The sequence below is a fragment of the Astatotilapia calliptera genome, chromosome 18, assembly GCF_900246225.1.
Source record: "Astatotilapia calliptera chromosome 18, fAstCal1.2, whole genome shotgun sequence".
Taxonomy (NCBI): domain Eukaryota; kingdom Metazoa; phylum Chordata; class Actinopteri; order Cichliformes; family Cichlidae; genus Astatotilapia; species Astatotilapia calliptera.
The window spans coordinates 2,930,520-2,944,526 of record NC_039319.1 but is presented as its reverse complement, the minus strand read 5'-3'; the positions used below and the strand labels follow the sequence as shown (position 1 = coordinate 2,944,526).

Sequence of the window (14,007 nt, the reverse complement as noted above, 5' to 3'; positions counted from 1 at the left end):
CTCTCTGGCAAACTTCAGACGGGCCTGGACATGCACTGGCTTCAGCAGCGGAACACGTCTGGCACTGCGGGATTTGATTCCCTGCCGTTGTAGTGTGTTACTGATGGTGACCTTTGTTACTTTGGTCCCAGCTCTCTGCAGGTCATTCACCAGGTCCCCCCGTGTGGTTCTGGGATCTTTGCTCACCGTTCTCATGATCATTTTGACCCCACGGGATGAGATCTTGCGTGGAGCCCCAGATGGAGGGAGATTATCAGTGGTCTTGTATGTCTTCCATTTTCTGATGATTGCTCCCACAGTTGATTTTTTCACACCAAGCTGCTTGCCTATTGTAGATTCACTCTTCCCAGTCTGGTGCAGGTCTACAATACTTTTCCTGGTGTCCTTCGAAAGCTCTTTGGTCTTGGCCATGGCGGAGTTTGGAGTCTGACTGTTTGAGGCTGTGGACAGGTGTCTTTTATACAGATGATGAGTTCAAACAGGTGCCATTCATACAGGTAACGAGTGGGGGACAGAAAAGCTTCTTACAGAAGACGTTACAGGTCTGTGAGGGCCAGAGATTTTCCTTGTTTGAGGTGACCAAATACTTATTTTCCACCCTAATTTACGAATAAATTCTTTACAAATCCTACCATGTGGATTCATGGATTTTTTTTTCACATTCTGTCTCTCACAGTTGAAGTGTACCTCTGGTGCAAATTACTGACCTCTGTCATCATTTTAAGTGGGGGAACTTGCACAATCGGTGGCTGACTAAATACTTTTTTGCCCCACTGTAAGTGTTACTAAAGCATGGAGTGTGCATTCCTGTCACACAGTGTTTACACCCCTCACCCCCAACTAATAGCTGCCCCTCCCTGAGCCTGGATTTGGTGGAGGATTAAAAGGGAGTTTTTCCTCCCCGTTTTCAATTCAATTCAATTTTATTTATATAGCGCCAAATCACAACATAAGTCGCCTCAAGGCGCTTCATAGATACAGAGAAAAACCCAACAATCATATGACCCCCTATGAGCAAGCACTTTGGCAACAGTGGGAAGGAAAAACTCCCTTTTAACAGGAAGAAACCTCCGGCAGAACCAGGCTCAGGGAGGGGCGGGGCCATCTGCTGCGACCGGTTGGGGTGAGAGAAGGAAGACAGGATAAAGACATGCTGTGGAAGAGAGACAGAGGTTAATAACAGATATGATTCAATGCAGAGAGGTCTGTTAACACATAGTGAGTGAGAAAGGTGACTGGAAAGGAAAAACTCAATGCATCATGGGAATCCCCCGGCAGCCTATGTCTATTGCAGCATAACTAAGGGAGGATTCAGGGTCTCCTGGTCCAGCCCTAACTATATGCTTTAGCAAAAAGGAAAGTTTGAAGCCTAATCTTGAAAGTAGAGATAGTGTCTGTCTCCTGAATCCAAACTGGAAGCTGGTTCCACAGAAGAGGGGCCTGAAAACTGAAGGCTCTGCCTCCCATTCTACTTTTAAATACTCTGGGAACAACAAGTAGGCCTGCAGAGCGAGAGCGAAGTGCTCTAATAGGGTGATATGGTACTACAAGGTCATTAAGATAAGATGGGGCCTGATTATTTAAGACCTTGTATGTGAGGAGCAGGATTTTGAATTCTGGATTTAACAGGAAGCCAATGAATGTTGTCCCCAAAGCGCTTGCTCATAGGGGGTCATATGATCGTTGTGGTCTCTCTGTATTATACTGCATAGGGTCTTTATTTTACAAAACCCTGACACAGGAGCTGAGACGTACATCTGGACATTCATCCCATCCACCTACTGTTAGACTACTTAAATGACAAGAAATGTTCAGCCTGTGTTAAGGAATAAAGGTGGTCACACCAAACATCAACGTTCAGGCTTGTTAGAATTGCACAAACTCTGTTTTTGCCTCATAAGCTGTATTTCTGTGCATGTTTGCATGTTTCAGTAAACTGCTGCAAACACTTCCTGTTTTCATGGCAACCTATAAAGACATGCGGGGTGGCAAGACTTTTGCACACAGCTTTCCAAATATTTACTAGAATACCGTATTTTTGCACCGTAAGGCACATTAAGCAAAACAAAACAGTCAGATAAGTCAAACTTTCCCATGTTGTTGCAGTATATTAATGACTAATCTCGTATTGTGGATGGATTATCTCAGTTGTTCTCCTGACTGAAATTTGGTCTGTGTACAACCTCCTGCCATGCGATTGCATTTGTCCCTAACCATCGGGAACCCTCACGTTAACTTTTATGGAGTGGAAAAAAGTTAGCGTTCATCCTCCAGCTTCACTGTTTATGCTAACATAGCCGTGTCGCTAGCGACCACGTAGCACATCATTATATACCAGCTAGTCCAACTTCAGTAACCCTACAAAAGTCACTGTTGTTTAGTTTCATGTCTTCACATTTAAATTTTTTCAGAAATCTCTCAGTCAGAACATGCTATATCATGTTTAGGTGGAAACTAGCGAGCTAACTCCATGCTAACTTCAAACTCCATTAAACTTAATAAATTCTGTTTTCATGGATGCCTGGATGTTAAACTTAATTGTTGCACCTTATTACAACGCTGATCATCTTATTAAAGATGAAAGAATTTAGACAGTTTCTAACTCTCAGTGATGCCGCAGTGTTCGTTTGTTTTTGGGACCTGAAGGGACGGAGTTTAGGACCCAGATTACTCCGCGAGGCTCCTGACGATAGCTGTAATGCTCCGACAATCCATCAGGCGGTGCGGCTTCGTAGCTTACCAAAGTCGTACAAAAACATTTTCTAACAGATTTTTGAGCGCCGTGTACCACATAAAATGGGTTTGAGGTCAGTAAGCACATCAGAATTCACACATAAGGCGCACCGGATTATAAGGCGCACGGTCGATTCTTGAGAAAATGAAAGGATTTAAAGTGCGCCTTATAGTGCGGAAAATACAGTAATACACTTTATAGATAATATCAGCGAATGTTTCTGGAACCTTGTTAACATCAACTAATGGAACACAACTCTAACTTAAACATGTCATTGATGAACAGGTAAACGTTTTATATCCAATAAGATTAAAAAAAAAGCAAAATGATGTCATCTACCTGGAACTGGCAGACACACTTGAGCTGAGCACCGTCCTCTCTGCAGGTGCCCCCGAATCGGCAGGTGGAGTCATCACAGACCCTCAGGTCGCTCTTCTTCTCTGACAGATCTAACGGCAGAGACACAAACAAAGGCAGCGCGTTAAATACGGAGACAGACAACAGGCAGGCGGATCAATAAGGTGAGTCACACCTGCGGCACCTCCACGAGTGCTGCTGCTAAATCCCGACATCCCGGCTCTGATCACACGCTCCGTCCAGACAAGTTTATGAGTTTATGAACAATGAGAGCAGACGGCGAGCTGAGCTGCAGGAAAAATACGGACACGACAGAGATGATTGTTTATCAGCCCGAGCAGACACCTGGACTACAGGTGAGTGTTTACACCGGGGAAATAACAAATGGACTCGCAGAGCTGAGAAATCTGCTCTCCTCAGAGGGAAGAAAACTGGTGGGTGGTATCATCATTAATGCACAAAGCAGAAGTCACTTCTCATCTTCACCTGCCTGAGGAGCTGCTCACAATTACAGGAGTCTGACTGTACTCTGACTCACAGAGACGGTTCAGGTGGAAAAAAGCTCTCTCCCGGGGAATCGCTGGCTTCTTCGCTGTGATTTTTCCTCTTCAATCTAACGCGCTCGGTTGAATCGGTTACTGTGGATTGGTGCTAAATAAATCAAGCTGAATTGGTGGTGTAACCTAACCATGAAAACCCTGCTGTATCCCAGTAAACCAGCCTGATACTATCGGTAGATCCAAGATAAACGGAATAATCCGGGATCAACCTATCCTGACAGTGTTTACATGGATAAACATGTAAACACTATGGCTCAGTTTCACAGGGATGGACAACAGTCGGTCTCGTCTTAGACCACAAACTGTTTTTAATAAAGATCCTTTCAGTTCGGTGCTAGGCTAATCCGAACCTGGTAAACTGGCTCATGGAGTTAGAACTCCAAGAGGTGCTACTGTATGACTTCAAAGGATAAAATAATAATAACAACAATAATAATAATAATAACAATAATAATAATAAGCCCCCAGCTTTGCATGGTGCACAGTCAAAATAAGCCTCAGAAGGATTGTTAGCAGGTGGGAGGGACTTCTGTGAGGCAACAGCTAATTTGGGGGATTCTGGTGTAACCAGCACATATCTGAACCAAACTTTGGCCTAACAGCCAATAAAAAGGTACGATAGTTTACAATGAAATAAACAAGGAGCCTAAAAATACATAAATTATAATGAGTTAATAAAATCCTCATCAGGAAGCTTGTTAGTTTTATTTTATTTATTGAATGTTTAGTTACATTAAAAAGAAATTCAAAATAAAAATCTTTATAAGTTAATGCACGACATGGTTTTTATTCTCGGACTCTGACTCGTTTTATCCTCTCGGTCTGAAACAAGCCCTTCTACCTCCATCTATTCAACTTGTTATTTGCCGCCCCTCTCACACAAAAGGTTTTAATATCAGAAGCCCCGCCCCTCTTAGTAGTAGAAAACACACCTATATGATACTGAGTGTTGAAACTCGTTGAAACATCAGAGCGCCGCTCTCAGGCTGAATGCTGTGGGGACAAACTCGCAGCTGATCCTGAATCAGTTTGGCTCTTTAAACTTTCACTCACGATCAGTTCATGAAATGTCACAAGGCGACTTATTTATGGGCATTTTTATCTGCGAGACTTCTAGAGCCGACACACACACACACACACACACACACACACACACACACACACACACACACACACACACACACACACACACACACACACACACACACACAGATAATAACAGGCCTACACGGCTCAGAAATGTGCTGTGAACTTGAATAATCCACATTTCCTTTGAGATTCCTGCAGCAGATTCCCGCCTCGGTGCCGGCACGAGCGCTGCCGAGTGGCTTTGAGGAGCCGTGTAATGGCCTGTAATTACTGTTTGCAAACCTCCCCGAGTCCCAAAAATGGCCGCCGCTGGCCGCAGTAACAGCCAACCCTGGAGCTCAGCAGCGTCTCAGAGACGGGCAATGTGAGCCTCCAGCTGAGAAAATAACACTCAGACTCAACGAGCAAGAAAACAAAAGAGTAACAGGCGAGTTTGGAAGAAGTCGTTCAAGGTAACAACAGCCGAGTTTTAAAATGAATGTTATGGTGTCTGATGTGAAAATCCTCTTACGTGTTTCAGCCAAGGCCCACGCGCAAACAGATGCTGTTTAAGAGATATCACAAACATTCACCGATGCTGAACGTGTGAAGCTTACACATGTGATCAGTTACTGATCAATAATTTCAGTTTTCCTCACCGTGAACCTCACACTGAGCCAAACAGCTGAGGAGTCTCACCTGTTTGATCTGAGAGTTAATCATCAGGATGCTGATTAGTGAACGTGAACGTCACATCATCAGAGACGAGCAAACAAAACATCAGATTTCACTTTCAGGGGTGAATTTGTGACAGAGAAAAAAAAATAAACTGCGGTTAAAGTTAAAAAGGTTAAAAAGAGCCAAACGGGACAGGCAAAAAAGAAGAAGAAAAAAAAAAGTTAAAAAGGTTAGTAAAAATCCAAAAATGTGGTAAAAGTAATGAGAAGTAAAAACATGAGAGGAAACAATACAAATAACAAACACAGAGAGCTTCAAAGATTTTTAACAAGTCAAAATCTTTTAAAAATAAAGTCAGAAAAATTGTGCAAAAAAAAAATTTCAATATGAGAAAATCTTAAATCTGAGATTAAAAGTATTAATCTCATGTTAAAATTACTGGAAAAGAAAAAATGTCAAAAAAACTAGAACAATATAAAATATGAATATAACACAATGAGCCAAAAATAACATTAGAAACAGAATCTCAAATATGAGAGAAGTTATTCAAAAATTCAAAAAAGTAAATACAGGAAAAAATGAAATAGCAAATGAAACACGTGAGACATAAAAAAAAATACAGAAAATGTGAGATATGAAGTTTAAATTCTGACAGTAAACGTTCAGAGCTGCAGAGCCAACCATCGTTAAACATCCCAGAGTCGCATCATCGTTTGTCCTAATGCCATCCGATCGTCCGGCTGCTCCAGTTTCCTCCACTTATTGATCTCATTTCTCAAATCTCAGGTGTCACCTTCTCGATTTTGACGTCTCTGTGAGAAATAATGGACAAACCCAGGAGAATCAGAGCAAATGAGCCGGTTCAGCAGCCTCGTGTAGGTCTGCAGGGCAGTCGTGGCTAATTAAGTCCAAGCAGCAGCCACATCCATCAGCCTGGAGGCCGACTGCTGATCAGCTGTGTGTGTGTGTGTGTGTGTGTGTGTGTGTGCGCTGCTTCCTGTTTGCAGGTTTAATACCCAGACAATTTGGGATTATGCTGAACGACAAGCCGAAGTCTTTAAACCTCCAGCTGGAGACAGACACACATGCAGATGAAGGCGCCTCGTTCACAAACCAGTGTTGGCGCTGTTTGTGTGTTGGCGCTGTTTGTGTGTCCGCGCCGTGTTATCTGCCTCCGCTGCTGATGTTTTTCTGTTTGTAGTCGACCCCGGCCGTGTTGTGTTCGGGTTCCTCGGCCTCATACATTTTACAACAGAAACAGGGATTTGAAATGCACATAATTCCCTCCTTTGGATCGGAGCAGAACTAAAGAAGCTGACGGAGCGTGGCAGCAGCCGCCGCCCGGAGGCACATCCACCTCCCAAATCCCTCGAGCCCGGCCCGGTCGTCATGGCCACCCCGCCTCTCCTCCGGCTCGTTATCTAACCCCCCTACCCCCCCTCCCCTGCAGCCCTGACTCCAGGAGATGGACGTCAATACTTCATCTTCTGTCTGCTGCTCCGAGTCCTTCGACATCCTTTTAACCCTTTCCCTGCAGAGACACAGATATGTGACTCCAACACACCGGAGCAGACACAGCCCGTCTGAAAGGTGGTTAGAACTGCTTTTCTCTGGATTTACAGGCAAATCTGGGAAAGACTACTTTTTTTTTTCTCCTATTAAACCCTCTACAGGACCCAGATGAGCTACCTCAGCCCTAAATGTTACCATCGTGTTCTTCTTTCACCTTTACTTCATTTAAGATGAGACCCAGGCTGTATGAAGACTGACCTACCTGCAGTTTATTCCACATCTGGACTGCATTTCTTCACGTTATCTTTTTGGCCACAACGATGTTGCTTTTAACACTTTTACCAGCTCAAACACGGCCATGAGACCCAGTTCAGGGACGTCACGCCTTGAATTCCTCCACCCAGTTTCATGAGTCAGATCTATAATAAAATATTCCTGCTACAGCTGTTATGCTGGAATCAGATATCGTGTGACTCTGTGGGGACAGACTCAGTCTTTAAGCCAGCCTCGAGTGGACATTAGAGGAACTGCAGACTGTGGCTCTGTAGTGTTGGTTTAAGCTTTGTAGCTCTGGAGTTCAGCAGGTCCCGGGCTTCATGGAGGGATGTTTGTTTGGTTTTGGAGGTCAGCGCTGACCCTGGGATGTCTTTCCTTTAGCTAATGCTAATGAATGCTAGCCTGCCTGCTGAGGTCAGCGACGTCCGGACCTTTGAAAGTTTACTTTGTCTAAAAAACAAGAGTAAAAACTGGCACAAATGTGTGACGCTCTGCAGGCAGCCTATGAAGGAGCGGCCTGCCCTACGGTGCGTTGTGTTTAGTTTGTTGATGATCTCACGAGGAAAGATGATTGGCTGGTTTATGCATGAGGAGTGACTCAGAGACCCAGCAGCGCCAGAGCCGCGGAATGAGTAATTTTTTTTCTTTGTGCTGTTTTCGTTTTAACTGAAACAATATTTCTGTTTTTGTTGTTTTAGTTGTCGTTTTATAAACACAGCAATCATTGTAGATATTTACACACACAGTGGAGAAATCCTTCAGTGTTCAGCCTTGATTGCAGTGCAGCTCTAGGACTCTTCAGAGGTGCAGCCTTTTCTGCTGGTCACTGGAGCACAGCTGCTCCACCTTAAATAAATAAATATCGGACTCATTTCTAAACACGGTTACATCCCTGCTGCTCACAGACAAAACTGCATCAGATCAGATTACTCATCGAAACTCAGCATCGCCTTACTTAACGATAATGTAATCCTTGTAAAATCAAATTAGTAAAGTAGCCCTAATTAGGCCCAAATGTGTCTGCCATCTGAAACATATTTGAAAATTTTACATAACAGAAAACCACGGCCTCCTGGTGGGCAACGGCGGTACTGCACGTAAGCAGCAAATTCAACTTCTTTTATTTAACTGAAAATCTTCTTATTTTCTTCTTCTTCTTTTTTTAAAGAAACAGATGCACAACCTTAAAAATCAGATGGTTTAACGTTTATATGACTCACGCCTGACTCAGAACATGTAGGATGTATTAATTCAATTCAACTCAACTTTATTTATACGGCACCAAATCACAGTCACCTCAAGGCGCTTTACATTGTAAGGTAGACCTTACAATAATACATACAGAGAAAAACAATCATATGACCCCCTATGAGCAAGCACTGTGGCGACAGTGGGAAGGAAAAACTCCCTTTTAACAGGAAGAAACCTCTGGCTCAGGGAGGGGCGGGGCCATCTGCTGCGACCGGTTGGGGTGAGAGAAGGAAGACAGGACGAAAGACATAATCTTTAATAATCCTCTATTTCTGATCCTGAGAAATTAAACTGGAGAGTAAATCACCACAAAATCAAAACAAATAAATAATATCACAAAACTTTTTTTGTGCAGTTTTGTGTGATTTTCTGCTCTATGATGATCACAGCAGTCATTAAAAGGTTTGGGTTTGCTGCAGAAGATTTAGAAGTGGGCCTCTACAGTCTGGAATTTGGCCGGCTGCTTTAGAGCGATGCCAAAGATATTAGCAGCAGATTCTCTATAGCTCACAGTCAGCTGCCTCCCAAATGGCCCTCGGTACGGGGAGCACCAACGACAGCTTCACGATACGAGGTTTAGTCCCGACACCTTTCAATCTCCATCACATCCAACACCCTCACCATTCACGTACGCCCAACATATCCAGACCTCGACATCTATGCTATCAGGATAAGCCGTGTTATTCGCCTCCTAATGTTCTGGCTCATCGAGGATTCAGAGTTTGAAAAGGACATCGGAGAAAATTAGAGCGTCCTTAACAGCGTCATCAGTGAAACTTTCATCGCACTTCTTTCTTCTCCAGACAAAAGATCGTTTTCAAAGGCCACAGGAAGTTCAACATCCTCTGAAAAGTTCTGATAAAAACCATTCACACACACACACACACACACACACACACACACACACACACACACACACACACACACACACACAGGCTGATATCTCCAGAGTGAGGTTCATTTCATAGAGAAGTGGAACCTTCTCAAGGACTGCTGTGGCGTATTGATTTGGTTTGCTAAAAGCAGAGAATTTATCCTCGGCAGAGACGAGAAACAGGAGAGGGAGGTGGCGTGACATTCATGTAAAGTACAAACATCAGTGATGCATGATGGGACTTCACCCCCCCTCTCAAAAACCCAAATGTTCCACTTCTCTGTGCCGTTACAGGCACAATGGACCCACTGCATAACAAAACTATCGGTTTGTGATCGTTCACTTTGTGCCTAAAACCCATCGTGAATGCTGATGTGTGAAGCTGCACATCCAGTATATTCAGATTTACCAAAGCCACGAGGAAACATGTCAGAGCGCCTTCAAAATAAAGTCAGAGCTCCTTCACAATAAAGTCAGAGCACAAAGGAAATGGCTGTGAAACAGAAGAATCTCATTCAGTCTTAACGTCCCCGGTGATTTACAGCTACACAATTACTTCATTACGAAACCTGGAGATGATCCCAGAGTTTAACAACGTAAAATACAATAAACTAACACAGATGACAAAAGCTGCAGTTCCCCTAACGACCATTTGAGTCCCATGTTTAAATGTTGAAATGCCCTCAGCCGTGTGTTTTGTGTGAATTAGGAAAAAACGGTGTGGCTTCCTCTGAGGCAAGAAAACAGACTTTCTGGGAATCTTCATCCGAGGATGAAACGGTCACCTCACCAACACCCACATCTACCAGTTTTCAAGCTACTACCACCTTTCAGTGTTATATACACACAGCACCAAATCACAACAACAGCTGCCTAAAGCACCTTGTGTTTCTGCAGCCATCAGTGATGATACTTAAAAAGACAGTTAAAGGCTGAATAAGCTGCACAGGTGCAATGACCTCATCCAGGTATCTGCTAATTAGCGCTCAGTGAAAGAGTTTCTCACCAAACCTGAAGCAGAAACTTGTCGGATGTTCTGACCATCACGGTGAAATTTTAACACACCAGCAGTTCCAGTACAGCCCACTGGTCCTGCTCAGTGATTCCAGTTAGCTGAGGTGAAGCTAAGCAGACAGCTAGCAGGGACACTTCAGTTCAAGTAGTAACTTCTCTGTTAGGCCTTAAAATGGCTCAACTGAGTAACAGGCTTAAAGTTGTCCTTTAAGGCTGTAAACATGTTTATTTCCTTTGGACATTAGAAACACTGGAGTCTGTGTGACGGACTCACTGCTGGAGCCTCTAGTGGCCTTTGAAGAAACTGCAGCTGTTAGTGTTTAGCTTCATTTTGAACCCTGAGCTGACATGATGATGTTGATGACTCAGTGCACGAGAAAGAAACCAGAAAGGCCGTTTCTGTCGCAGCGAGTCTTCACTCAGTCCTCGATTTGACTTTGACTTGTCTCAGTAAAGTTGAGTGACGCTGCCTCTGTGCAGATGTTCCTCTGAAAATCATGAATTCTGATTAATTACTACAATAACTGTTTCGCTCAAGTTTTATATTATCGTAGTTTTAGTAGTAAAAATAATGCGCTTTAAAAACAGCTACATCTTTATGAGGCGGGATCGTCTGCCAGGTTTCACTGCACCTGTTTCCTGTCTGGGATTTATTCTCTGATTTATTGATACTCCACAAATAACTGCACGCTTTTTGGAAACAGGCTGTGAGAGTTGTTCATAAATGTGTCTTCGCTATCAAACATGTGGATGTGAAGGAGAGCGCAGAGTGGGGCTGATGATGGATCTGAGCTCTGCTGACTGATGAAGAGTAAACGCTGCGAGCTGCTCGGCTCCTGTTTCTTCCTCGATCTTGGTGAAACCTTCTGACCGCAGCAGCTGGATGAAGAGCTTTTGTCTGTTCTTCTTCTGCTGCTTGAATAAAACATGAAAGCCCGACAGCCCCTTCCTCCTCCTCCTCCTCCTCCTCAGCTTTATCGCTGCGAGCGATGCGAGCATGATGTCTTTAACTTTAACACTTTTAAATAAAGTGTTTGTTATTTTTTTTAAACTACAGCTGCCTCCCTGGCCTTCAGTTAGCGTCTCAGAAGACACGTTTAACAAAGACAATCTACAGACACTGAGTTTTCAATCTGCAGGGTCGAAGAGAGAAAAAAAACTTCCTGCAATAAAACAGAAACTCAGAAGTGAACTGAAATATTCTGGGAACGTTAACATTAACGTCCCTGTGATGTCTCAGTCTCACAGACTGGACACGCTGCTTGTTAACCAAGCTAGTTAGCAAATACAGTGACCTCTGGCTCCAAAGAAACAACATGGCGGTGGTAATCGTGGCATGAGTAGGAAAATGCAAATTCAAAGCAAATACAAATACATATCAGTGCAATTTAAAAGTCTTTAAATTAAAAAATCCACTTGATGCTGAGTCCCAAACACTCGTCGGTTTTATAAACTGGATTCTCGGCGATGGAGGAAAAGCTCCCTGATGCTGTCTGAGAGCAGCTACGTGACTTATCGTGTCCTACAAACAGAGAAAGTCACTGGGCTGAAAATAAAACTGATCCCTAATCCCAGCTGTTGGTTATACTTTGGAAGGAAGTGATTCTCCCACTGGCGTCAGAACTGAATATTTATTATGGGATTTGAAATGGACCCAAAATCCTCTGAACTTCATATCTGGTCTAAAAACATGGTTACGATAAAATTCCTCCTGAGCGCGCTCGCCCTTTCTTCCTCGCTCTGCTGGGCTCTGAACGGTGTTTTTTCCTGAAACGATCCGACGTGTGAAAACAAAAGTGCAAATGAGGCCAAAGCAGCAGCACACAGCACAGAAACATGAGGCGGCGATTACATTTCAGGGATTTGAACCCCCGACCTCGTCTGAATCTCAGCAGATGCTGCCGAAGGACCTGCTGTCCAATCACAGCTCCTCCTCCTCTTTGTAACTGCAACTAATTTGTCCAGGTTCGAGTTTTTATTTCCTCCAGGGCGTCTGAGCGCGGGAGGCCTGGAGGGCCGGCAGACGCTCGGCTCGTTTGGCTTCATCAGCCGCGGCTGCTGCAGACTAATCTTCACCTGGGAAGCAGCGAGTGCAGCGCAGAGATAACAGCTTTGATGTTTTATTCATGTCGAGCAGATCAGAACGACACCAAAACTCCTTTTAGCTTCTTTCTGGAGTCTGACGCAGAGACAGAGCAGGAAGTAATTGACCTCCGGGGAAGTCTCTCCAACAAGTCGGGTCGCAGTTTGCCGTCAGCAGATTGGCTCGTTAGTAACAATCAAGCCTGAGAAGGAGTTTTCACAGAGACATCGTCTCAGATTTTAGAGGGAAAACCAGCACACCACAGACCACGGCCTCTCTGTGTGAGGATCTAAACGTATTCTACGCTAGATTCGACGCAGCGAACACCATGAGACCGGACAGTGTGCGCACCGCGGATGACGTCAGTGCGCACACTGTGTCTGAGGAGGATGTGCGGAAGTGCTTCAGGAAGGTGAACGCACGCAAAGCTACTGGTCCGGACGGGATTCCCGGCCACGTCCTCAGGTCATGCGCGGCTCAGCTGGCTGGAGTGTTCACGCACATCTTCAACCTTTCCCTCTCTCTGTCTGTAGTCCCAGCCTGCTTCAAAATGGCCACCATCGTCCCTGTACCCAAATCCTCCACCATCTCCTCATTGAACGACTGGCGACCTGTAGCCCTGACCCCCATCGTAAGCAAATGCTTCGAGAAGCTGGTCAGGGACTTCATCTGCTCTGCACTACCCGACTCACTGGACCCTCTACAGTTTGCATACCGCCACAACAGGTCCACTGATGATGCCATAGCCCTGACACTACACACTGCCCTGTCACACCTGGAGAAGAGAGACACGTATGTGAGAATGCTGTTTGTAGATTACAGCTCAGCATTCAATACCATCGTTCCCTCGAAGCTGGACAGGAAACTGCAGGATCTAGGACTGAGCAGCTCCCTCTGCAGCTGGATCCTTAGCTTCCTGTCTGACAGACGCCAGGTGGTCAGACTGGGCAGCATCACCTCATCCCCCATCACACTGAACACTGGTGCTCCACAGGGGTGTGTACTGAGCCCTCTCCTGTACTCACTCTACACCTACGACTGCACGGCCACTAACAGCTCCAACATCATTGTGAAGTTTGCGGACGACACTACAGTGGTGGGTCTTATCACCAACGGTGATGAGACGGCTTACAGGGAGGAGGTCAGCGCCCTGACCCACTGGTGTCAAGACAACCATCTCACCCTCAACGTCGCAAAGACAAAGGAGTTGATAGTGGACTTCCGGAGGTGCAGAGAAGTACACACCCCCATCACCATCAACGGCGCTGCTGTGGAGAGAGTGAGCAGCTTCCGGTTCCTTGGCGTACATCTGGCTGAGGATCTTACGTGGTCAGTACACACAAACAAAACAGTGAAGAAGGCGCAGCAGCGCCTCTTCTTTCTCAGGAGACTGAAAAGATTCGGCATGAGCCCCCGCATCCTCAGGACCTTCTATCACTGTGCCATTGAGAGCATCCTCACTGGATGCATCACCACCTGGTACGGCAACAGCACCGCCTACAACTGCAAAGCTCTCCAGCGAGTAGTGCGGTGCTCTGAACGGATAATTGGAGGTGAGCTTCCCTCCCTCCAAGACATCTACAGGAAGCGGTGCCTGAGG

The 14,007-nt window shown here is 45.0% G+C and overlaps 1 protein-coding gene across 2 annotated transcripts in view; it reads right to left on the bottom strand.

Moving 5' to 3' along the window:
- Window positions 1-14,007, bottom strand: part of tmeff1a (transmembrane protein with EGF-like and two follistatin-like domains 1a) — a 113,634-nt gene that overhangs the window by 57,261 nt on the left and 42,366 nt on the right. The window contains exons 1-2 of one of the 2 annotated variants that reach the window (XM_026149313.1): window positions 3,267-3,321; window positions 3,074-3,183 (exon numbers count right to left, since the gene is read on the bottom strand). In XM_026149313.1, coding sequence (XP_026005098.1) covers window positions 3,074-3,183; window positions 3,267-3,306 — 150 coding nt within the window. In that variant the 5' untranslated portion in view covers window positions 3,307-3,321. Of the gene's footprint in view, window positions 1-3,073; window positions 3,184-3,266; window positions 3,322-14,007 lie in introns of those variants that run through there. The other variant, XM_026149311.1, reaches the window with a different exon arrangement.